At 36.9% G+C, this 26,548-nt stretch overlaps 1 protein-coding gene across 2 annotated transcripts in view; it reads right to left on the bottom strand.

The window, feature by feature from the left end:
- Positions 1 to 26,548, bottom strand: part of OLA1 (Obg like ATPase 1) — a gene marked incomplete at its 5' end in the record, with an annotated part of 85,518 nt that overhangs the window by 3,134 nt on the left and 55,836 nt on the right. The window contains 3 exons of one of the 2 annotated variants that reach the window (XM_079539361.1): positions 1,148 to 1,270; positions 3,368 to 3,464; positions 4,177 to 4,254. In XM_079539361.1, the coding sequence (XP_079395487.1) occupies positions 1,148 to 1,270; positions 3,368 to 3,464; positions 4,177 to 4,254 (298 nt within the window). Of the gene's footprint in view, positions 1 to 1,147; positions 1,271 to 3,367; positions 3,465 to 4,176; positions 4,318 to 26,548 lie in introns of both variants that reach the window. The other variant, XM_079539360.1, reaches the window with a different exon arrangement.

A 26,548-nucleotide genomic window follows, 5' to 3' on the forward strand; every position in this document is an offset into this window, starting at 1 on the left:
TTCAAGGTATCAAATAGCAAACAATAAAGCCGACCCTTTTAAATTCTTTAACACGTTACAGTGCTCGGGAACCTTCAAATACTGAGGTGGATTAAAAAATATATATTCTCTATAATAGCGATTTTGTAAGATTTTATAAAATAGAAATCCTACTAAAACATCAAAAAAGCCAAATGAGAATTTAAATGCGTATGAAATAAAGGGAAGTTCCTCTGGTTGAAGAAGGTGGAAATAATGCAACAGCAACACAGAAGAACAGTTCTTCTTATGACATTTATTTGCCATGTACAAGGTAATTTTGTATTTAATAACTTTGGATCAGATATAATTTGTCAGCCAGAAGGGCATAACTTTGGGCACCCAATCAGTCTCTGCCCTCTAGTGTTGAGAAAGCAGATAAAATTCAACAGAAGTATAACTACAAAAAAGCATGAGCTCGTGAAAAGTTTCTCATTAAAAACATTTGCTGTCCATTCAGTAGATAGTTGCTAGAAAATTTCACTTCATGTAATACATTTTAGAGGGTCAGCTAATTACTACTGGTACCCAAACTGCGCAAGGCGTAACACTTTTGAGTATGACATCAAAGAGCAATTGAACTTAATACCAAAATGGTAAATTCCAAGATCTTATTGTGCCTATCACAGCCTACAAGTGGAGTCCACCACTCCTAAAAAAAAATAATTATGAAATATTTTCTTAAATATTTGCATTTGGCATTTGTGATACCTTCACAGCAAACTCAAAAAGGATGACACATTATTGGAAGATACATTTTCTGCATTTTTTGTCTTTGTTTTAAAGGTGATTGGAAAGTCTGCTAGATCATTGTAAAAATTTCATTTTTCCAAAGCACATTCGTTTTAAAGGTTATGAACATCTGAATGCTAACCTATAAACCAAGAAAACAGCACAACATTTGGTGCCAGTATTGATATTTAGTACATAAACTGTCTTGGATACTGGAACTGTTGCACTCCTGTCCAGCAAGTTGGTGCATCTTTCCTGTTTCCTAAGTCGACAGTGGAATTTTGCTCTGTCGCTGTGACTGTTATATACACCTAGCTTCAAGAATGCCTTCCCAGTGAAAAAAACACATGAAATGGAAAAAAGGAGGAAATGAGAAGAAAAAGAATGGGGAGCTCACCTTGACAGCGGCTTCTGAGCCTCCTTCTTTAAAATCTTCATATTTCATTACCTCAGCCATAATGAATCCCTTTTCGAAATCCGTATGAATCTTCCCTGCAGCCTGAGGTGCCTTCGTCCCTTTCTGTCAAGGAAAGACCAGAAGAAAATTAATTGCATTTAAGAAGATTGATTGCAGAAGAGAGGTTTCTTCTTTTTAGATACGCTTTCAGGATCTGTTGAAACTTTGTTTCCTATCAGTTAGAATTTCAGACATACAGCTGGGTGTTTCTCCAAGTTGGGACACACAGATAAATGCCTTCGCCACAGATAAACCAACTGACATTAACAGAAGGGCAGCTTTGTTTTTTCCCAATAGGCATAAACAGCAGTATTGATCTTAGAAGGTATGACTGTGTTCTGTTGTGGGAGTCACTTCGATCCCTGGCTCTTCACATAGAAAACCAGGAAAGTAAAGGTCTTGTTTAAAAATAACTTTAAAATCTGAGAGATTCAAGACTTTTAGCTACATTCAAATAATTTCAGCAGCTACATGGTAACATTCCTTGGCAAGCCGCATTTGAGATCAGAAACAATGTATGAATCTCAAGCTTTATATACTTTATATACTTGCTGATATATTTTTTTTCAGAATCATTTTAGTAAATCTAGGAAAAAATATATTCTTACCAAAATGTCAACAATTACACCACTTAAAAATAATTAAATTAAAAAAAAAAAAATCATAGCAACTATTATAAGGTAATTTAAGCTTTTGCAATAAAGCAGAATGCATTATAGCTGTATGCTTTAAATTACCAGGACATGCATTCTGTGCACATACAACCATGGCAAGAAATTTGAGAAATAATGGTGACCTAAAGGCTGCTTAATAAAGCATGTTAAAGTGCTAAGGAGTCTGACACTGTAAAGCACAGTTTTTACAATAAAAGATGTATTGGGTTAATATGGCTACTCACTGATGCTTACCTGACTAAATATCTTCGCACATTAAATCAAAGACACTTACAATCAGTCTTAAGATAAACCAGCTTTCAAATTTTCTAATAAAGAGCAAGCATTTCTCCTGCTGAAAACAGCAGAGTTTCAGAATGTGCTTTTAGAAACTCCGGCATAAATCAGAAGGACAGAACTTCTACTGTGTTATTTCAGTAGCTATTTCAAGGGCACTCGCTGCGAGTTAGCACGGAAAAGGAGACAGATGAAAAGACTAAAAAACATTTCTAAAAGACCACTCGTGAGTTCGACGTGCTGAAATATACACACATCTGTAGCAGTATCACCTAAAAATATAAATTTCCTGGAAATTATGTTGATTAATGAAAACAAATTAATTCCTTCGAAATGAAATTACACGCAGCATTGAAATTCACTGCACAGCACTAAATATACTGATGCAACAAAAAGGCTCAACGACAGATCTGCATCTGTCCAAAAGTTGATGTTTTGTAATTTTTAAGGTAGTTTATAACTACACGTGTTTCAAAATATTTTGCAATACTGATCCTTGTATTACACTGTATTTTCATTCAAAGGCAAAGCACTACAGCTCAGCTCTTACTATCCTCTGGGAATAAATTAGTCAATCTCAATGGCTATAATCATTCTACATCAATATTTAAAATACGTAATATAATTTTAGGCATGGTGTAAGTTCCTGGATAAACACAGAAAGCTTCCAAAATAAAGTAGGTCTAAATATTAGAGTCAGTAGAAGATCTGAATTACTGCACACTGATTTTAGGTTTTTGAGCCCAACTGTGTATCCACGAGGAATATAATGATGTTATATTGCTTTTATTGCTGAAAATGTAATCCGAGCAAAGCAAAGGAGGAATGAACCACCCGCAACCCAAACAAACTTAGTGAATACAAAATGAAAAGCAACATCAATTTCACTGCAGACAAACCCAGTCACACAGATTAAGCAAGCACAATACTGGTACGTCTTATCTCTGACCACAGGAGGAGGGTAGACAGATTCTACAGGATGAAGAAATTCAGACTATGTAATAGGCAGAATCAATTGTTACCTGCCTCAATCAATGCAGCTCCACTTTCACTGTTCAGCAGCTCACAAATAATTAAAGTTATCCTGGACAAAAACCTCATCTGTAATGACTAGCTAACCGCCACCATGACAAACTTCAAAGTCAGTGATATCAATCTGAATTCAATAGTGTGGAACTGGATATAGCTGATGAATAAGTATGAATCTTACCCTGATGGTCCATGCACGCACTTCATCTGGGCCTGCGGTGAAAAAGTATTCTAGTTGGAGTGCTGCATATCCAGCCTTAATGATCTTTGGTAAAGCACTGGAAAAAAAAAATGAATCCAATTCATTCAACATATACACATGAAACAGCTAAATGCCTCAAGTAATCAATTTACATTGAAAGACATTGCATATTTGGATGACACTGGATCTACTTTTAAACTCTGTGACAATCAGAGTAGCCTTTTTCTTTGAGCTCTCTTCAGAAGAACTATTTATTTTTTCTTTTTCTTTTTTCTTTTTCTTTCAAACTGCAGCAATATATACATAGTATTTTGATTTGTTTATTTGGCAGGATACAGAAATACGGGATAAATTGAAATCACCCTACCAAGCAGCACTTTTGGTCTCATGCAATTTTCAAGACTTCTGGTCATGAAAGCATAACTCTTCGACTGAAATTCAATATTGAAACAATTTCTTATAGTTCTTCAGAAAAATTACGGCAAAATTATCTCCACCATTCCTGCTCCCCATGGATGACGAAACAGTTTTGGTGATCGCTCCTTCTCAAAAATATACATAACTAATACCTATGTTATAATTAAAACACTGTACAGAGATGACAGATGACAGTTAAAAACTTAATTTAAAATAAATCTTTTCACTCTGTCTCATGGTAAAGAAAGGAGAAGATTCTCTCTTTATAATGGTAATTACTCTGTCATTTATTATTCTATCAGCGCAAGCAATTAAATTACTGCAAGGAAATAGTTGATAATAAAGTGTAGGGAAAATGAATGCTAATTAACCTTTGTGTCATGTTCTCTTCCAGATACTTCTGTTTCTCCTCAGCACTCATATCTTGCAACTTGAGTTCCAAGGCCCCACTAAAAGGAATGACCAAAGCACCCGGGTCGTGCTTGTCCACCCACTCTTTAATTTTTATCAACCTGTAGACAACAAAGGGCACAACATTATCTTGTAGTGCATGCATGGCTGTACCACATTCATTATTATCAAGTAGCACATACATATTCATAAGAATTGCACGGTTTTATGATGCCATCTTTTTGTGTATTGCTTTCCAAGGTCAAGGCATTAACAGGCAGCGATTGCTTCAGGTGTACTCCATTAACATTTCACTGTTTCTTGGTTTCTGTTTGGCATTTAATCTATAAGAAATAGCCACAATTCAAGACAATAACTGGGTTTTTGGTTGGGGTTAAATACTTGCAATCTAAAATGCTAACTGAATAAAACTGCATTCGTAGACGTAATTTTTCAGAGACTTGCAAAGGCATTCCTCATCAAGCATGGTAAAACTGAGGGGTTTTCTGCTTTTCTTCTGACTTACTTTTTCCATTAACATCTCCCCTCAGTGGCTAGGGCAGCTGATATTCGCAGACTGAAAACAAAATTCTATAACCTCCTAGACAGCAAGCAGTACTCTGCTTTTTTCTGGTTATTGATCCTGAAGGATGCCATAGCTAATGAATACAGGGCCATGTTGCCACCAGTTTTTCCCACATTTCTATTATCTCCCCAGGACAAAGCTTCTAGATATTATACTACTATTATTTTTAAATAAAGAACCACATTTTCTATTTCTTCTCACCTTCTGTTTTCTCAACTGGCAGCATCATCAGTAAGAGTTTACTATACTTTTTTTAGTTGAATGAAATTATGCATTTAGAGCTACGGATTCATGGTACTGCTTTTTAAAAGTTCAATATCTCAATTAAAAAAAAAAAAATCACAAATATTTGCAGCACATTCACATTGCATTCATAACTGCAAATGCTATGTACTTTAAATCTAAGGGAGACATTTGGAAATGACCTGGAAGGATTGATGACTCTTCAGCTTCATCTCCAGGGCACTACTTCTGAACCTGGGGAATGGTAGGAATGCAGACAACTGTGCATTCAGGAAGGAAACACAACAGCCAACAGGCAAGAGAATACTTCCTGCACGCTAAGGCAAAAAGTACAAAACACAGTGCTCTGGGTGCCGTAGATGTTTCAGGCCCAAAGCACCCACCATACAGCACAGATTTTATGCTTGCTGAGTTCCTTTTCTTAGTCCCGCTAATCTCTGAGATTTAGACCAAGGTTTTAACTGCTATTATACTAAAGTGCTTTGAAACTGTGGCCTGCAAACCTTTAAATAATCAATGCAAATGTCACTTCAGAAAAAAACGAACTGAACCACAAGTTCATCAACACACATTTGTCAAAGAAAATAGCAGGGGATCAGAGCTATTATGAGATTAAGTGCACGGCCCACTGAGTAGGGCTTTAGATGGGACAAAGAATATAAAAGTTCACTCAACAGTTTTCACACGTTTGTTATATAAGGCTGGTCCTTCTATCATTTACTTATGTAAATACCCCATCAGTGGTTTTCAATCCTCATTATACTAATCTTTCTCCCTCCAGTTATCCAATGAAAATATAGTCTGGTACCCAAGACTGTTACTGAAACACTATTACCTTCCAAGACACACGAATTGAAAACCACAATTAAAGCACACTTCTGAAACCATACGTGACATCTCACAGCACTTCTAAAAGTAACGTTTGTCGTTGACTAATTTATTTGGGCTAACAAACAGGATACCGAAAGTTCACAGCTTATAAACGTCAACCTTTTGCAGAAAACGTATCTAGGAATGTATCTGCTATTCACAAGAGGACTTAACATCTGTGCATACTTTCTTTTTTTTTTTTCCTTCAAAAAGTATCTAACACCAGCCCTTAGACTAATTAAATAATGCACCAAGTGAAAGGCACAATGAAACACGTTAAGTTGAGAAACTGAAACAGGCACAAAACTGATGTCTAAAATTGTATCCAAATTCTGTTTGGTAAATATGGTCATCGTAACCAATAAACTACGAACTGTTGTGGAACAACAAGATAAGAAATAATTACTTTGGCTAAAACACCAATTCAGAATAATAATAGTCTTAGACTGTCATTTTAACAGCTTTTCTATTGAGTCCTTAGAGGGATTATTTGCATTCCTCAGGTATTCTATTGTACAATTCAGATGAATAAAGACTTACAAATCATTCCTCTACCGCCAGTGTGAGACTTTGATCCAGTGAATACACCATTGTACCTTAACTATAATTGGCAAAAAACCTGACAGTGTAGAGCATCACAAGCTTAATAACAAAGGAGAATATCTCAAAGTGTTGACAGATGATCTTCATAATGCAGGAGCAGAGCTGGTACATTTTAGCAATAAATGAGCACCGAGGTCTAAAGGTCTCTGAAGTGACTGACATCAGACCTGCTTCAGCCTCACTAAAAGAATACGTACTGCATCGTACTCTGCAGACAATCAGGTTCTCTGCCTGAGGGTTTCACTTTTCTGACTTTCAATGTCACGGAATTACTAAAAAGTATTCAGGAATTCCCCTAAACAAAGCAAACCAAAATAAAAAGTAAATACTCAAATATAAACACAGTTACGTGCTCTCAATGGAACTTTCCCCAAAACTGAATTGTTGACTAATGATCGCTAAAGTAATAACACCTCTTTGTTTTTCAGTTAGGGATAACCCAGTGTGTTAAACAGAATAAAACTGTCTTAACAAGTTGGTAAAAAAAATTATGTCAAAGTCTATTTGATTTGAGCAAATCATTTTTCCATGGAAGTATCAGGATGTCTGTAAAAGGACAGTAGTAAATAGCAACTTACTTGGATCTGTGTTAAGATAAGCAAATCCTGGAGTATTTTTCCATTTTTTCATGCTGCATTTGACAGTGAATTACAAAAGATATTGGATTTCAGGCTGACAGAGAAGACTATTGACAACAGAAAATCTCAATTAAGAAAACACACTAAAATCTAACAACATGAAAAATAAAAGAAATCCAGTAAAACTGGCAGAAGAATCAATGCCCATGATAAACAGCTGGAACTACTTTAACTTCAAGAAACAAGAAAGTGTTCAAGATAAAGATGCTGCTTTACAAAGTAAACTGAAATCTACTTGAAAACAGCAGACACACAAAAAGCAACAACAAAATCCTCTTTCCTGTCCATGTTGATAAAAATGCTGTTACAAGCAGAGTCAGAACCAAATTCTGATAATAAAACATACGGCAGAATGAAAAAAGGCGGCTTCTAGTTCCACTCAGCAATGACAGCCAGGGATGTCTCAGAGCATTCTGGGCAACCACCAGTGTTAGTCTACCAAAATCGTTTGGCTGTTCTCTCCGGCTGGCCCTGTAGAGAGGAGTGTACCACCAGCACCTGCAGGCAGCTCCTGAATTGAAATTTAATTCTGTCCACCACAAATGGACCGTAATATCCCTTCTGGAAAACAATACAAGCCCAAGATGAAGCAAGATCACCACACATTTTGGTGAAGACAAATATCTTAAACTAAATTAAAAACAAGGCTGTATAAAAACTTGACACAAGAACAAAGCCAGATCTGGATCACTTGCAAATAGGGGATCAAAACTCGGAACTCTGACCAGGGAAAATGGCAGAGAGGAATTGAGATGCTCACTTTCATAGTAACATAGGACAAAAGCACATCAGCTTTTCTACTACTAATTTGGAAAATGCTGTGAAGACTTAAATGCCTTCTTGCCACAATGGATCTGTATATGTGACAAGGAGATCATATGTCAGGGGATTCCAGATTTTAATTCTGCATTAGCTTGACGAAGAAAAAGTAAACTGAAGAAGTCAATGACTACAAGGGCAGAAGGATCAGGATGACCGCTGGAGTTATCTGCCGGCATTAAGTCAGGCTGTAGAACAAACATAGGGAAAAGTTTAAAGATCAAGACAGTCACTGGGAAGGCCAGCAAGCAATGAGCAACAAAAAGGGGAGCTGAGGCAAAAGAAATCAAAGCCTGCAGACAGACAAAATAAATAGATACAACAGTTGCAGAACATACATTAGCTATCAAATAACATTTGGCAAGCTGAGTTCCACATGAGAAATCCAGCTGGGAACAGAGACAGAGTTCTGATGGAAATAGAAGAGGTGATGGAAGAGAGAAGCTGCAGAGGGAATGTAAGCTCTGCGGACACCTGCAAGACAAGATGATCTGAAAAACTGACCCCAACAAGAAAAGGGTGATTTGTCAAAGTACACTTCTGTACAAGCAAGACAAAAAAAAACACCCATCCAACTCATGGAGGAGAAACAATTGCTTTTCTGTTCTACAACTGAACTATGAGTAGAAATTGGTAGAAACAAAACAGCGTGGCAGGGAAGAATAAAATACTAGGTAATAACACAAGAAAGACACAAACGCAGACAAAGAGATACTGAAGATCAAACTAAGTCATCAAAACATACAGAAGATCGGAGGAAAAAAGAAAGAAAAAAAGATCTGCAGATGGGAGTGAGGATACAAGGACCAGAAATTCCAACATGTTCTTTGTCTTGGCGGTTCTGAGAAATTGAAGATTTTAAAAACTTTTCAAAAGCCATCTGTTAAGTGCTTCATTCCCATTGCTGAAAAGCCTGTGTCTGCAAGTTAGGCTCCTCTATCATGATTTAAATGCATTACTTCAACCAGGACCATACGCTGGGAATACACATTCCCTATTTCTTTATAGCAGTCTTTATATACTCACATCCTTTTATTCTTTTTATTTTTTTCCTTTATTTTGAGCTTTCTTTGTAGGTCACATATTACGCTTCAACTTTGAAACTCTTAGTTTCTAAACTTCCAACCATTGTCAGTGCTTTTTTCTGGTCTCTCTCCAGTTGGTCTACATATTCGTGGAAGCATGGAGGACCCAGTCCACTTCTCAGAGATCCCAATAATAAGGCCTTATGAGCATTAAAAAATAAAAAGACCCTAAAGGATTAACTCTCGCATTTTTAGACAATTATCCTGCTTATAAAACCCAGTACATTTGCTATTTTTGTGAAAGCACTGCAACATTATCACATGCTCAGTTGCTAACTTTTTGTATGACCCCACACGACAGGTTATCCTTCATGCTGTATTTGCATAGCTGATTATTCTGCATAAAATTCCTCTCCTCAGAAGTAGCACCCTAGTCCTTTTTTACCTAATGATTTTTTCTATTTCTTGAGATGCTCCTAAATTCTGATTTTGATCTCTGCATACCTGGACATCTCCTAGTTTGGGGTCATCTACAGATTTAACAAGAACGCTCGTCATCCATCTCATTAATGGAAATACATAACAGTATTCAACCAGCAGCTGCTTCTGTAGATCTCATAATGAGATATTCTTCCATTTGGAAAGTGAACCACTGATAACTATGCTCTGTGTATTATCTTCCAACCAATCTTTCACACTTAAACTTTCATTAGTTTCTATTTAGCCAGCATTTCCTATGCTGTTTATGAAAATGCTGTCAGGCCTTCAAGTGAGGACGGTCAAAACTTCATTTATTCTGTGCATACTGAATGCTTTAAGTTCTTTAATCTCTTATGCCTTCCCATATTCCCTTTAGTACCCTGCCTCCATACCATTCACTGAGCCCAGAAGAACCTCCAGAGACCAACGTGGAGGACTGATCTCACATGAGATGGCACTTTAATCCCCAACATCCCTCGAGCCTTAAACCAAGAAGTAGAAGAGTCCTTAAAATTCTTTTCTGCAACATTTTCAGGGTCTCAAGGCACATCCTGTGATCTCACAAATCATATGACAGAACCGTTATAAAAAGTATTTCATCTTACCAGATCCGGATTCCACACTTTTTAACTTAATATTCAATTTCAACTGATAATATCTCAAGAAAAGAAGTTTCTGACCTGCACTGTCATTTGACGTTTATTCAGATATTTTCATAACCTTCCTTAATGCTCTCCCTTCAAACGTAAGTAATTCCAGGCTCTCTGCCTCATGTGTGTCAAAGCCAGTTTTTCCATGGCCTTGATCTTCATCAGTGCTGCTATTCTACTACCCCTCTAATTCTAAAAGTCATTTGGTAGATGGGATGACCAGTATTCCATCTACTATTTCAATTCAGGTCACATCCCAGATTGTAAAGAAACATGGTTTCTGTTGGTTTTGTTTGTTTTATAATCTAGATTTAGATTCTTATTCCTCATCTATTCAAACATTACACCTGTTTTCCTGTTACCAGCTGCACATAGAGCAGGACTTCTACCAGCACTAACTGCCATTTATCAGTGAAAACAATCTGGCAGAATGCCATGTTAGCAGGGTGGGAGAACTTACTTATTTACTCCCCCACCTCTTTTCTTTCAGGTTAGGCCAATCCACATGTCCAAGAATCTTTCACAACTGCTTGCATCAACATAATGGAAGGATGGTGCAGGAACAGCTGAAGACAGGATGCCTTAAGTTAGCCTATCATCCAAGTAAGAGCGAAAGTACATAGCCAGACTCAGACAGAAATTTCAGTGCTTACTACTGGAGAATGCTAGTGTATAAGTAGTCTTGGCTCAAAATTATCCCATACGAGATCACAAAATATATTCTTCAAGGCAGAAAATATTAGTTGACAGGAAAAAAAAAAATCAAGGTAATACAACTGGAAATTCTTGTGAAAGCAATTAGTGTCCTCACAATATGATTTTTTTAACAGATTGCCTGATACAGGTTGTCTAGTATAGTGCAGCATTTCATCTGCTCTAGACATTGTACACCTGCAGGTATTCACTGTTCTTCGGTACATTAAAAACACACAAGGACACAACATCTCACTTGCAGCTTTATGCTACTGACCACTCTGTGAACACATTTTATATCAAGACTTGGATTAACCAACATAGACATCATTTAGTTGGTTTGGGTTTGCAAGATGCTAGCACTAGAAAGAAATAATAACAGAACATGATATTACCTGTAAACAGAATACAGACAACAGTTAATGGACAAAATATTTTCTAACTAGGTGAAATAAAGCCTGCATAACAGAAAAGTTGATGATGTCTAAAATCAAGTCTGAACTTAAACATATTAAGACAGCAGAGCAGAGTGAGAAAGAGAAAAAAATCCAGCATGATTTCTGCTGCCAATAAAGCTTCCAGTAAGAAGAGACTTTCAGTATCTTACAAAACTCTTTCTAATGAAAAGTCAACCAAGGTAACTCTATTTTAAACATCTGTAAGGAGAACCATTCATGAAGAGTAAAGATCTTGAAATTCATTTTAAAACATGCCTTTCTGATCCACTGCTCAAAACTTCAGCAGTATCTCTTTATCTATATTATGGGCCCCCAAAATGGTCAAAATCAATTACGACTTACAAAATAACGGGAACGGTACCACTCTGCTGCTGTAGCACCTGCTGGCATGTGAAAAGCTTACAGTCTGTGGTTCTTCCTTGGCCTGCCAATTTTGAAAATTATTTCCGTCCTAACCCTAAAAAAGACATAGCTGTTGCTGTCAGTAAGCATCAAGCACAGTGAAGACAAAACTACTGATGAAACTGCACAACAACACAGGCTGGAACAAATTGTGCGTACCATGTTTCACGGTTACAGGCATAACGGGCTCCACTTGTAGCGAATACACTTTGGAGTGAAAACAAGCATTTAGAAATTCCTATGCTCTAATTATTTCTGCTATCGTTGCCAAAATACAGATTTTTTTTTTTTAACAATTCTCTTAAAAATTCTAACACAGTAGTTAAAAAAAAAATGCCCAAACTACAGCAAAATCTCAGTCACAGGACATATGTGTAAGAGAGTGATGACTGAAGTACTATTACAGATCAGCAGAATTGATCCCTATTCTGTTGACAGGTTTACTTTTCCTCTTGACAGGGATTCTTACATCACGTGGAACACTGTATTCTTAAGGGTCCTGTATGAAAAGGATAGAAGAATTTATATCAGAATTATATTTATATTTATATTCAGAGTCTCAAAATATGAAATCCCACAAAGAGGAGTTAGAAGACCTGTAGAAACAGAATACTTGGTCAAAAGAACATGTGATGTCCTAACAAAAGGAACTTTACATGCAAGGTATGATCTACAACATCTGAAATTTATTATATCCTTCAGTTCTTCTACACTGTGTGCACACATGCATATATACAAATACAAGGCCATAATCTCAAGCAAATAAGTATGATCTACATAAAACCCCCATGTAATAAAATAAATACATACTAACACTTGAAATAAGACTCTAAAACGTAAAGATCAATTGGGGATATACTCCACTAATGCTAATTAAAAATCTGCACTCAGTAACATAAATATAGACTACAGCATGTGTTACTTTTGGTTTTCACAGTTGTGGAACAACAATTAAATAAAATCTAATCAAACTGCCTCAGAATATTCCTCTCCATTTCTCTTAATGGAATGTGTTCTCCTGCTCACACATGATCAAGTGAGATGAAGAGAACTTCCCTGCACCTCCAATATTCATCTTTATGACCTCCTTAACTGCGGGGCCTCTCCATATCACAGAATACCAGATTACAGGAATGCTCTCTTCCTCTCTCCAGTTGTCAAAAACTAAGTAAGCATTAAAACTGCAAGATCCAAACAATAACACAACTAGAGTATTAGATTCAAAATAATTAAAACCTGTTTATCCTTGTTTTCTGCACGCACACAGCCTTCACCACATACTAGGTCTACACTCTCCCTACTCGATAAATCAGAAATTAACTTTTTTATTTATCCGGAGAAAAAGCAGCATGTAAGCTCTCAGTACAGCAATGAATGAATTAGTTAGTAGAATGTTTAATATTCACACTATAGCAGCTCCAATAACACAGTGCTTAATTTCAGACACCCATGCCTAACCTCACTCTGCTCCCCACATAGTTAATGAAGCAGGAGACTCTTTCGAGGGCAATTCAGAGCACTTACATTAGGGAGCCAGGTCTCACATTCTCCTTAAGGCATCTTTTCTCTCCTTCTCTAACTTCTCACAGCTACAAACTAACCGTGACCCTAGGTGACCTTAGGTGACCAAATTATGTGGTGTGTCCCAATGTCATCTCCTGCTGACACACTTCCCACCAAGTACTCCCTAGTAAATACAACAACAGATACTGAAGTGTCATAAGAACATCATGTTCAAATAAAACACTAAATGAGGTAGGGATTATCAAAGTGTGCTGAGATCAGCTGAAAAGCAGCCACGGAAATATTCAATTCTACAGACATGGTATGTTTACATATTTCAACTACGGTGAGAAGAAAATCCTCAATGAAAACATAGTTGAATGCTAACTTTGACTTTTCAGAAGCAGGATTAAGTACATGGATCATTGTCTGAAGTTACACTTTATCTGACAGACTGTAAAGGATCTCTTAGACACAATTTTTCCAGCTGCAAATAGAATTATGTTTGTAAGAATTCTGTGAATGGTTGTATACAAAACATCTTTATTTTGCTAACATAAAACTGAAACTTGACTGATAAACCCACTGCTTTACCTGTCTTCATTTTCTTATTGATTACGGAATCAGAACACATCAAACAGCCCCAGTCATCTTAACAACAAAGGAGTCTGACTCAAAGAATTTCCACCTCTAAGTTACAGCTCTGTGTGGCATGCTTGGCCCTTACAAATACTAGCACTAACAATAACAAAATCAAAAAGCAAGACCTATAGTGCAAAAACTACTCCAATCTTTGTGACTTGGCCCCGAAACCACTTTTCAAAGGAAAGCTAGGAACATCTGCCCAAAACCAAGCTACTTCATGTTTCGTTTCTTCTGACTACGAGAAAGGCTCCATGTGCAGTGGCATACATGATAGTTGTCAACATAAATGAAAATGTTCATGAATAAAAAACAGGCTGTATAAAGAGCTAATTATAATATTGCTATCAATTGCTAGTTTGCACTTGCAAATCTTTCATATCGTACAAATGCATTGTTTTTGACATTTCTCTGTAGCTAAACATCACATCATTTCACTTTTTCAAAGTAGTTCAAGTATGCATAGGATATGCTATAAGGAATGCATCTACAGTTACAATGATAGTCAAAGCCTATTATAAGCATGTAATCATTAAACACTAACTTAAAGCTGTTGGCTGCCAAGTGAAAAAATCTATACCACCGGTAGCCAACGTAAGCTGATTTTTATCTTCTGTACAGACACTCTTTCTATCCAAAACAGCAAACAAAAATGTCTCACCTGATGATGCATTTGAAGGCTAAAATAACAGACACACCATTTGCTTACCACTAGCTAAACTATTTATACCAGTCACCTACACTTTTAGCATGTGACACGCATGAAAAGATTAAGCAATCGATTAAAAGCACCCTCCTACTTTAATGACCAAATGATTATTATTATTTCCTATTTTAGAAACGTCGCAGAATTTAAATTTGGAAAAAGCCTGCTCAAAAGGCAAAAGCCCAAGTAAGCAATATTTGGCTAAAAACAGGCCTAGCTAAAAGGAAGAACACTAAAGAATTCTAGTGGGCTGTTATTCTGGGACACTATAGCCAGTTCATTTCTCCACCAAACTGTAACTTAACAGACAAAGCTATTTTAGACTTAGTTTTGTTGAACAATAATACCATCAAAAAAGAAACAATCACAGAAAATAACCTCAGTAAATACAAGAAATTTGGTTTAAAGGAAAAAATAAAGCATGCCCTGATAAATTCATTGTCACTGATACAACATCTTTTCTATGCAGGAGAAATACATGTATGAAATATTTGATATGGTGCTGTATGTGAAACCCCTCATTCACTCAATAAAGAGGTAGAAGTGGATATGCACAGACTGTATAGAGCAATGCACTGGATATGCTGAGAACAAATAAGCTTTTAGGGATATCTAAGAAATGAAGAAGGAATCTTAAGAAACTAATTAAGTTTCTTAAGGATCAAACTTACATAGATCTTGCTTAATTCCCACATTTATGACCTTGACACAAACACTAGTTGCACACTACATTTGCTGCAAGCAAGAAACACTCCTCAAGAAAAGTTATCATCATAATCAACTGGGAATAGCAAGGTAGGGGGACCATGATATTTCGGTCTTCTTCAGAACAACTCTGAGTCATCAATAACAATGCAACACAGAAAAGGCAAATGTAATCTACAGATCCTACTGAAAACAATTCCTTTTAACTGGATGCGTTATATCTGTATCTCCATGCACCCATGAGTACCATGTGTGGATGTGGTCAGCTAAATTCACAGAAAGATTATCTATTTTCAGAATAGGTCAAAGATTATCAGAGAAACGCAATCTCGCATAAATGACAGAAACAGAATTGACAACGTAGGCACAGGAGGCAAACCTCAGTTAAGTAAGATCCTACTTAATCTACAGGACAAAGGTACCACATCCTCCAAAGAAAAAAGCTAGCCACGGAAAAAATGTAGGCTGGAAATTAGCAGAACATTTTCAAAGCAGGACAGCAGTGATGTTCTGTGAACAGCCACTCAGTACTAAGTGCGAAACAATCAGCTACTGTAAAAAAAATCTTAATTTATGAAAGTCATTATTACATTGTATAGCTACCAACAATAACTGGTCCTGTTCTGAAGGCAGAGGGATTACAGTAATTTAGGGATTACCATATAGTTACAAGGAAGCACTACACTTCATGAATTCAGAAGTACATAAACGCTATGCACAAATGTAAAAGTGGGACAAACAGGTCTCAGTCTTGTACAAATCAAGTTCCTACAGGTTTTGTAAAAACTAATGCCTCCACGAGGAACCAGCATGAAGAATTCCACCACCACTTATTTGATCTAGCTAGAGCTAGCCAGTTGGCCAACAGGGGTAGGCTGGCAGGCTGAATACCACACACAAAGTCCTCGCTAGCCAAATGAACATAATGCTACGTGCTGCTCAGTGCAATGTGCCGTTTTTAAAGAACAAGTATAAATCACTGTCATAAAGAAACAAGACTCAAACTCAAGAAAAACTAGACTCCATGAGCTCTGCTCTTCCAAAAGTGCAAGAGAAGTCAAAGCTACGTCATAATACTCTCAGATCATGAATAGGTTGGTGTAGATCCAAGCACCACTCAAAGAGTGTAAACAAGGCAGAAGCGACTACAGTACTTGCATCACAGCTTTGCAGTGAGTTATTTCAAAATTTGGGCAAGGTACAAATTTTTTAAATAGCACTAATGAGAACACGGGACAACATTTTCCAATTGATCAAATGAAGAACACGATTACTTAAAGATATGTGGAAAAATACAATTTACTTACTTGTCATCACAGATGGAAATCTAAACGAGGCAAAAATGGTTCTAAGCAGGCATTACAACTTAACGGATACATACAGCGATATCAGTTTCAAAGAAACATTTACTGGAAGTCCTTCAGAAGAGTCTAAGAAAGCTCAGAATTTATTGCATTTCTGAAACCACCATTTATCCAATGAAGTCTTCTCTTTTCATAGGCAAAGGACAAAAAATAAGAACCTAAAAACAGCAGACTGAAACATGGTAAAGTTAACAACCATCACGTTGTTCCTAGAAAGAGAAGTTCCTCTCAGAAGCAGCTGCTGCTGGTATTTCTCCAGTGGGTTCATACAGTTCTTATACACTGCATGGGCACATGCGTATGTATAACACCCAAAGAGACATGCCAGGACTGCAGCAGACTAAAAACAACATGTCCTTAGTTTGCTATTTACCACAGAGAAACCATACATTACACATCAGTCAGAAAGATACTGTTTAAATCATAGAATCATAGAATCATAGAATCACCAAGGTTGGAAAAGACCTAAGAGATCATCCAGTCCAACCATTCACCTATTCCCAATAGCTCCCACTAAGCCATGTCCCTCAACACAACATCCAGTCTTTCCTTGAACACCCCCAGGCTCGGTGACTCCACCACCTCCCTGGGCAGTCCATTCCAGTGCCTGACCACCCTTTCTGAAAAGTAATACTTCCTAATGTCCAGCCTGAATCTCCCCTGCCGTAGCTTGAAGCCATTCCCTCTGGTCCTATCACTAATGACACGAGAGAAGAGGCCGACCCCCAGCTCACTACAACCTCCCTTCAGGAAGTTATAGAGAGCAATGAGGTCTCCCCTGAGCCTCCTCTTCTCCAGGCTGAACATTCCCAGCTCCTTCAGCCTCTCCTCATATGGCCTGTGTTCCAGACCCCTCACCAGCTTTGTTGCCCTCCTTTGAACACGTTCCAGGGCCTCAATATCTTTCTTGCAGTGAGGGGCCCAAAACTGGACACAGTACTCGAGGTGCGGCCTCACTAGTGCTGAATATAGGGGAAAATGAAAATAATATGACGCATAGAACTTCACAGAAATAAAATGCCTAAAACGGAAGTCCTTCTCCAGCTCTACAGCAGTTACAAAATAGCATGCAGTAACTGTTTATGGAAAAGGCTTTTAGCAAATCTGTGCAGAACTTGTATGTTGCAATTTTCAAAAAAGCACTACACTACAAATGCACTCCATTCATTCAAAAGCAACTCATACCCAGTACTACAGAAGCTGAAGGTACTCCTCAATGCAGTGATTCATAGTTCTTCTAATAGAAAGATTCAGCAGTTTCCAATCGAGACCTTTATTCCCTCTCTGAATAAATGATGCCTGAAATTTTTATTCTTGTTCTAATGGAATTTCAATGGCCTTCAGTGCAAATCTACTGGAAATTTTCGCATATTAAGTGGAAAAAATTAAATGATGTTAACCACATTTTAATGTGATTAAGGCTGACAGGGTCATTATTTCTGCTAATCACTCAGTTTTAAAAGCTCAAACAAAACTTTGTAACAGCCAGTGTTTTTCCTATTTTTCTGTATGTCTACTGTAGTTGAGAATTAAAGCCACTACAGAATATGAAATTGTATATATCTTGAAAAAGACTTCGTTTGCTCCAATTTGCACACGGACTTCATTATAATTAACCTTAAGAATTAAAAAAAAAAAAAAAAAAAAAAGAAAGAAAGAAAGAAGGGAGGAAATCAATCTTACAATGCGTATTTCCACTGCTTCTTTTGTCTTCCTCAATCAAGAGGCAAGAGAATAAACGTAGCTTTTCCAGCAGTTCCTATTAGCTACTAAAAATGAGAAAATATTTCTGGCATGTCTTTACAATGAAACAAATGGTACATGCAATCATCCAAATAATTTTTTTGAAAGTGTCCGTTGGGCCCTGCAATTTGAAGCTCTGTTTGCTACCATTTAGGTCAGAATAAGCTATAAAACAAGCATTAAAAAAAAAACTTTAAAAACAGAGGCATGAGGCAATGATGAAAAGCAAACAGTGCACAGATTTCAGTGTCTGGCAGTTTCCTCCAATGGACAATAAATGACGGGACAAAAAGCACAGGCTTTGCGGCAGTGAGTGGCTCGGTTGTGAGCCTCAGGGCCTGGTGGGCAATGCCATGCTTCTGCTGGAAGGCCTGCCAGCCCCTGTGAGCGCTAGGCCATAGCAGACTCGAGGCAACCAAGGAAGGCAGCAGGGTTACAGTAAAACCAGGCACTCATCTGTCTCCTCAGCACTACTGCTGGGATAGCTGTTGGAGGTTTAGTCTTTCTCTATGGATGGGGAGTTATGTTTGGCTTGGATTTTAGGTTTTTTTCTTGCAGGATCAGTATTTTCTGTAAAGTGAACCAATGTAATTAATTGGTTACTGTCTGCTTAACAATTACTATGGCCCTCTTGGGATATTCATTCTCAGAAGACCCGTACATCTCATGCCAACCTCTCACAAAAAAAAAACAAAACACAGCTTGATGTGGCCATGTTATCTCTCTGTTCACAAAATAAAGGCGGAGGAGGAGGGGAAGGGGCAGAAAGCATTTTAGCATCTGGCTTACTTTTTTCCCTCTATGGAAGTGACTGTTTATGTTACTTTAGAAGAGAATGAAAGTTCGAGACTGACTCACATAGATCATTTCCATCTGGTTTAATAGATACATTTCAACCTTACTGAATCATTAAAAACAAAAGCAATATTGCAGCAGTTTCTTCAATTACAAAAAATAAGTATAAAAAATAACAAACAAGATTGTTACCTTCTTAACATTGAGGTACATTAAATTTATCTGAAAATTTATTTCCTTCTCATTCCTTGGAAAGCATATAACCACATATACAGCAATTTTCACATCTGCTTCAAAATTTCAGAGAAAAAAAATAGGTAAGGTAAAACACAGTAATTCACCACACAAGAATTTACTTCTACCTTCATACCTAGCATGTACTCCTAGCTTCGTATTTCAATATCCAGCAGCCTTTTTTTCCTAAAGAACATCTGTTCTCTCCCTGAACAATTCCTATAACAAGAAAAATATTTCAAATGATGTCAGATCAGTTACAACCATGACACAAACTACATTAATATCAATATCATATTTTCATCTGGAGTCCGTGATGTTCTCAAAAAGCAACATTACTGGCACTGCATTGTTGGACCTTCTAGCTTTAGTGTGATGCTATGCGCCAGTGCATCAACCAACAACCTCACAGAATTCTTGAGCTGATCTAAGAAGGGACCCTGCTGAATGTCCTAATGCATCTTATTGTGAATCTTCAGCAAATAAAACTTCATGTATGAGCTCATGATGTGCTTTGCTGCTGGAAAGTCACAGACTCTGTGGGAAGCTTTTTATCTTCCCAGCAGTAAGTTCTCTGAGAACATCAGTGCAGCTACTGTAGTTACCTGTAGATTACTTGTATTTTCTCACATCTGTGTCCAGCAATCTAAACCATGATGATAAAGGGTCATTAGGTTTTGAGTGAGGAAGGGGATGGACTAGACAATTTGCTCTGATAAGCTCCTTGTTGCGAGCTCCAGTTTAGAATGTGAAATGCAGGGTAGGTACGTTCAGTGCTCAAAAACCAGCTCACTCAAAACACCAATTAAAAATCATACTCATGCCATCTGAAACTGTATCAACACATCTCATCTGAAATTTTTACAATTAATAATATTGCAGTAAAATAATTCTGACATGGTAAAAAGGACATCAACTGTCTATTAGCCACAAAAGAATTCAGGTACAATTACTGAGATAACTGCTGTTTGGAGCACAGCAAAGCAATTTCCCACAGTGGGACTTACAGTTCAATTTACCAGTTGGGCAAATATTTTGTGCTCTGTAGTGGTCCACAGAGTTAACAGTTACCTGTAACATTTGAGCAGTGGTATACTTGGAGAAAACTTTCTTCAACCAAAACAGGTGTTTCAACTTTACCTGTTCCCAAGAGCTACATATTTTTTTTCTGATGTGATTCTAAGAGTCACTTTAAGGCTTTTGAATTAATGTGTAATACAAACTCATGAAAGAGCCAGTGGACCTACTTTTCCACTTCACACTACTCACAATAAGGTCTTTTACGTTATAGGCTACTTGGAAGAGGCGTGAGAACAAGCACAAGGTCACCTGTAAGATTACAATAGCCCTCAAGTGAACTTTTTTTCTTTAGAGAGCATTCTTAATTCAGTAAAATAATAAAGAAGATCATTTGAGCTAAACAGTACTGCCACAGAGAGACATACAGCCAACAAACGGAAGAAGGTTGTGTTTTTACATGTAACAAAATGAAATCATACCATGAATACGATATGCAATGAATGAGAACACCCCCACTGACTTGCTCAGTGTTAGAGGTTTAAGAGTTACTTAAGATTCATACAATGAAATTATGTGTCAAGTTCCAGAGAGCAACATGGTATTATACTAGGCAACAGAACAGAGAGAAAAAGGAGCCCTTGAACATTTGGTCAACATGCAAGCCACTGGAGGAAAACGACTGGAAAAAAAAAAAAAAAAAAGTATGAAAAATGCAGCTACTACACTTGGTGCATCTCAAAATCAAAGGTTAAAACAATTACCATTCAAACACTAACTCATCAGTTCAGATAGTTCAAAGGGGTTGTTGTACACTGCCCTCGCAGAGATGACGATATCCTGCTATGTTGCTTTTGAATCTTAATTTCAAGTTAGTGATGAAAAGACTGCTATTTTACACAAAACACTAGGTCTATTTCAAAGCAGGATAATAGTAACAGTGCATTCTCATCATAGATTTTCCACAGAGATTCAAAGTTAGCACTTGAAAGAGAGTTTTAAATTTGGTCGGTTACTTTTATCTCATACATACACCTCTGCTGGCTTTATTTTCTGCAGCAGCACTAGCTACATACACCACACTTGTTTTTCTTTACCAGTACACGGCCTCTAGTGAAAATGCAATGTTTAGGGAACTAGCATTAACAGTCTGCATCATCATAGAAAATGAATCCTTAATAATTATTCATACACCAAGTAACTGTAAACCCAAATCATTTCAGAAGACCTGAATGTGTCAAGAACTTTGACAATTATGACTGGAGCCAGGAAACTGTAGCACTGCAGAATTTCTTATGAATTTTTCTAGTTACTTTTTATAAATGCTGTCCTAGATGACAGCTTAATGTGTACCACATGCAATATTTATTCTTCTTCAGTGTCAGACTGTCTAGCCATCCAAGGGAATACAAAGAATGTCACTTATTAGGATAAAAGCACAAGGAAGGTAATCAAGGACATATGTAACATCAGCCAATCATGCCCTATTTCAACATCCTATTCCATTCATAACAGTTCAACAATTATTTGCTTACTGATAACTTGCTTTCAGGCTGTTTGTGTTCCCCATAATGGTGGTTTGCATTTATTTTACTCTTTAGAATTGGACACTTGCTGTGCCATGCATGTTTGTCAAAACTTTATATCTTCTGTCAGAAATAGCTTTAGCATATCAAATCATTTCTATGTCAGAAATCACTAACAGAACAATCTAGTTACCTTTCATGTCGAAAGGGCACTAACACAACTAGAAATCACACATAAAAGGACACTGCAAGACAGACAACTAACATTTTTTTCTTTAATATACTTTGAGCTTGGTGGAAAAACCTGATGAAGAAATTAGACTTTGACCAAAATGGAAAAAAATAATTCAAAAATATACTGTCTAAACATAAAGGCATTAACTATTTTTTAAAGTTGCATAACTAAATGCCATCCTAGGTCTCCACACCTCTTCCACAATACTTATAGTTACATTACAGGACACCTATATGCAATAATTGTAGACATCAGCTGATTCCAATCTGACGGATGTGAGTTATGAAAAGTAATTAATTAAGACAAATAGAGACAGGCAGATAGAGGGAGCCAAAGACAAACATTTACCCTTCATAAAGTTATTTTAAAATAATAATAATTTAAAAAATCCTATAGGAAACCAAACACGCATGCACTTACGCACACACTTCATTAATCTGAGTATCTTGGAACAGAAAGATTTCATTAAATAAAAACAGGTATGGATTTAATGAGCACATGAAATAAAACAAGCTGGGAGAACCATCACATGTTTTAGATCCACAACATTTTGTAGGCTTTCAATGTATTAGGTGTTAAGATTTTCTTTTTATTATTATTATTTTTAAATAAAAGCCATTTGTTTGGACTTAGATTCACTTTAACTTCAGAAGTGTAACACTGTGCCTGTGTAAGAAAACAAGAGTGAAACTTGATACAAGGTGAATCTGATATTTTCATTGTTCAACTCAATGAAGTACAAAACCAGCACATGCAATTACTTTCTTCCAGTTATTTATCTTTTAAATATCTCTTCAGACTTCGGTAATTATTGCCCGAGCACAATAAATCCCAAACTTCATCATAATAATTGTGAATTCAGTAAGGAGCTACGGTCAGATGATAATAACAGATAATACAATGCCCATCCAAATATACTGTTTGATAGTTTTTACACTAAGACTGTATAAGCTAAGAATCTTCATTTCCAATGTAAGCATGAAACAGCACCTATTCTCCATTTTAAAACAAGAGTATATAAAATCAGTGACTATCAGCATTTGAGCATCAGACATTATTATAAGTCATTATAGGAAACTCAAGTTGTGAAAATGAAATACTCTGCAAAAACTTTAGAAGTAATCCTTGGTGGTAAAAACAATCAGTTAAAAGGAAACTGATACTCCTATACTTAATGCATAAAATAGAGCTATAAATAATCATAAAATAAAGAATATAAAGCATCAGATTTTCAATAACAACTGTCAAAGAAAAAAAAGGTCATCAACTGTAAAAACAAAGAATTTATATATTAGAGCAAAAAGTGAACTTGAAAAATAGGTGCCTAAGCCCCAGCAGACCATATTTCTAAGGCATAAAAGGATTTCTCCTTAGACATCATTTTTCTATTTAAAATAAATTATTTTTCACTGACTAACATTTCCATTTAGTTTTTTGCAGTAAATAAGAGGAATATTCCTTAAATTCTCTCCCAGAGAATGAGGATGTCACAGATCAGTCACAAGAGAAAATTTCAAGATGAGCAATATTCCCAGAAAGCATAAATACCTCAAATACCTCAAATGCAGCAAGATAAAGAATGGTGAATGAAATAAATTTCATTTCAATGATAGGAACTTAATGAGATTAACCGAACTCTGCAGCACATAATGGCAACAAATGTTTGAAAATGTGATCCAGACAGACCAATTCAGTTAGCAGAATAGTAGAGGTATGAACACATACACTTGTCTGCACATTAGATGCATTAACATCGAGTAACAGTTTATAAAAAGAAAGTTGCTTACTAATTTGGACATTGTTTAAGAGATAATATTCTAATGGTACTGTTAGCCATATCAAATTCAGATTTTTCCATATGAAGTTTTAAAGAGGTAATACACATAGTTGTCTTGTTACTTCAGAATAGGAAACATTATTATCAGAGGTTCCTTTACTTAGAAGTATTTGAAAGTGAAAGCTCACATGCTAGCTAACACATCCTTTTCTACCATGAGAACGAATGACTGACTGTCTTATTTCTCAAAAAAAAAAAAAAAAAAAAAAAAAGAAGAAAAAACAACCCAAAAAACAACAAACCACCTTATGAGAAGCAAGGAGGTATCACACAAGAAATGAGAGGTGCTCCATTTGCTCCCCTAGCACAGCACAAGGATCTCTCTACAGTCATTCAAAAGCCCCTTTCTCCACTTTCCAACTTCTCAACTGGACTCGCACAAAAATAAACAGTGGCAGGTTTTAAGTGTCATGACAGATTTAACAGTATTAATAACCCAAGAGATGTTGAAAGCGGGGTACACACACCCCAAGCATCTACTTTTTTTATTTTTCATATAACCCTATGTTTTCTGGATGACAAAGACTTGCTAACAATGCTCATTCATTCTGAAAGGCACATGGCTCAGTACATTTATTAATAATAAGTAACTTTTATGAGCACACAATCACTATCAACATAAATAAACCCTCCCTGCTCTTTGTAAAGATGATCTTGCACATCTCTATGAGTTGATTTATGAGGGGGGAAAAAAAAAAAACAAATATCCTTTAATTACAAAATCATGAAAAAATAAAAAAGCTTCTCTAGGATAAGACCTGTTTATTGTTCATTAGCAGGATAAATTCAAGCTAGTCTTCTAGTTCAGTATACAGACTTGTTTCTTATGCAGCTTTTCCCCTTCTCTATATCGTTGTTTTTTTTTTTTACAAAAACATGTTTTCTCTTTTAGTTTATCCATTTCAATGTTTAACATTAGTTGACTTCTCTGCCTCTGAACACTATGGTAGAGATGTCTTCTCCCACAAGCAGAAGCTAGACTAAATCTAATAACATAAGCCAATGATGAGAGAGCTGTGAAGCTAGAAATCTCAGCATAGATCCTGTGAAAACACATCAAGCTACTGAAAATTCCTCAACTTGCCAGTCAAAGGTAACATAGGTTGCTTGACTGTATATTGTCAAAAGCTATGCTCTACACCGCCGTAACATACAGAAAATGAATTTAAGACATGAGAATTCCTACAAAGTATGTATGAAAAAGCTAGGGATGTCAGCATGGAGCAGCACACTGGTCAGCCAGCCAAGCCAGTATTACCACGTGCCATTCTGTGGAAGTCCCTCTCTTCACTGCATAATGAATGAAGCAAAGTTGCATAATTCATGGATTTGAAACCGACTGCCACATCAATCTCTACTGCTTCTTACCCTGCAATAGTTTGGTTAGCGCTATCAGTAGTTGTTTTGCTTGTTGAAAGCTATCACCTGCCACTAAAGATTCTACCTATGAAAATGCAAGCATCTAAATAAAATACCACACAAGTTACCTGAATGTCAGAATTGCCATGTCAGACTCAAAAAGTATCATCACCAGGCAGCAATTCCTAGGACTACACAAGCCAACAGCAAAACTGCTGGAGTGCCTGAACTCAAAGCTGCAGTTCATCAACATACACTGTGTCTACAGAGCTGTGTATGATGAGCTCATAAATTATGGCAATGACAGCTAAAAAAAAGATTCTAACAAACACTTAAAAAATCATCTGGAGAGAGAACAAGAAAAAGAACAGAAGATGGGAAGCAAAGCTGAGTTCTTCAAAAGATGACTTGGGATGACATGCAGCTGGTAAGGCAGGGCTCCTAATAGAGCAACAAAGTTGAAAAGCTGTTATGGATGTTTTGACTGAGCACAGCTTTACTGGTATGAAGCATCCATCAGTAAGCAGCTCATTGGCATTACCCTGGTAGCACAATCATCATGAAGCACACAAATGTGCTCAGAGCATGTGTGGGAATCGCTGGGAGGGAATGCAGGCAGGTTTTGCCATGCCGGGCAGGCATTTGGAGCTGTGGCCTGCTGGGCTGACACCTACACTGCAGAAAGAACTCTTCATGGCAATGGTCACCCTGCAGCATTTAATGAGTTGTAGGAACAGCTTCAAGCTACCCCCATCTGCCTAGGACTGGCCTGCCCAAGAACAGAGATGTTCCTAGGCACCAATACCTATTTTACCTATTCAAAGACTCAAAATATCCCAGGTAAATCGCTGAGGCCTTACTTCCTCTCTTCACAGACTCTGCTGGAGCTATTTATAACTGCCACATTGTAGCCAGGTGGGCTGAAAGTTTGGAAAGCAGCTTCACCATACAGTACTGACCATTTTTAAAACAACCCAGAAACATTTTCTTTGAAAAGCTTTACTTAGGAGCTTAGGAGCCAAGACTTCACATTTGACACAGAGCAAACTCATTACTGCAAATAAAACATTGCACTTCCATTAAACCCCATCCAGACATGGCAACTTTCACAATCTACAAAAAACAGAAATTCACATTCTCAAGAGCGGCTGCCCAAATCAGCACTGCACAGTCTCAAAGATTGATCCTTGTTACATGGCCCATGGTATTGCATGGAGCTA

Source organism: Tetrao urogallus (assembly GCF_951394365.1).
Source record: "Tetrao urogallus genome assembly, chromosome: 8".
Lineage (NCBI taxonomy): Eukaryota > Metazoa > Chordata > Aves > Galliformes > Phasianidae > Tetrao > Tetrao urogallus.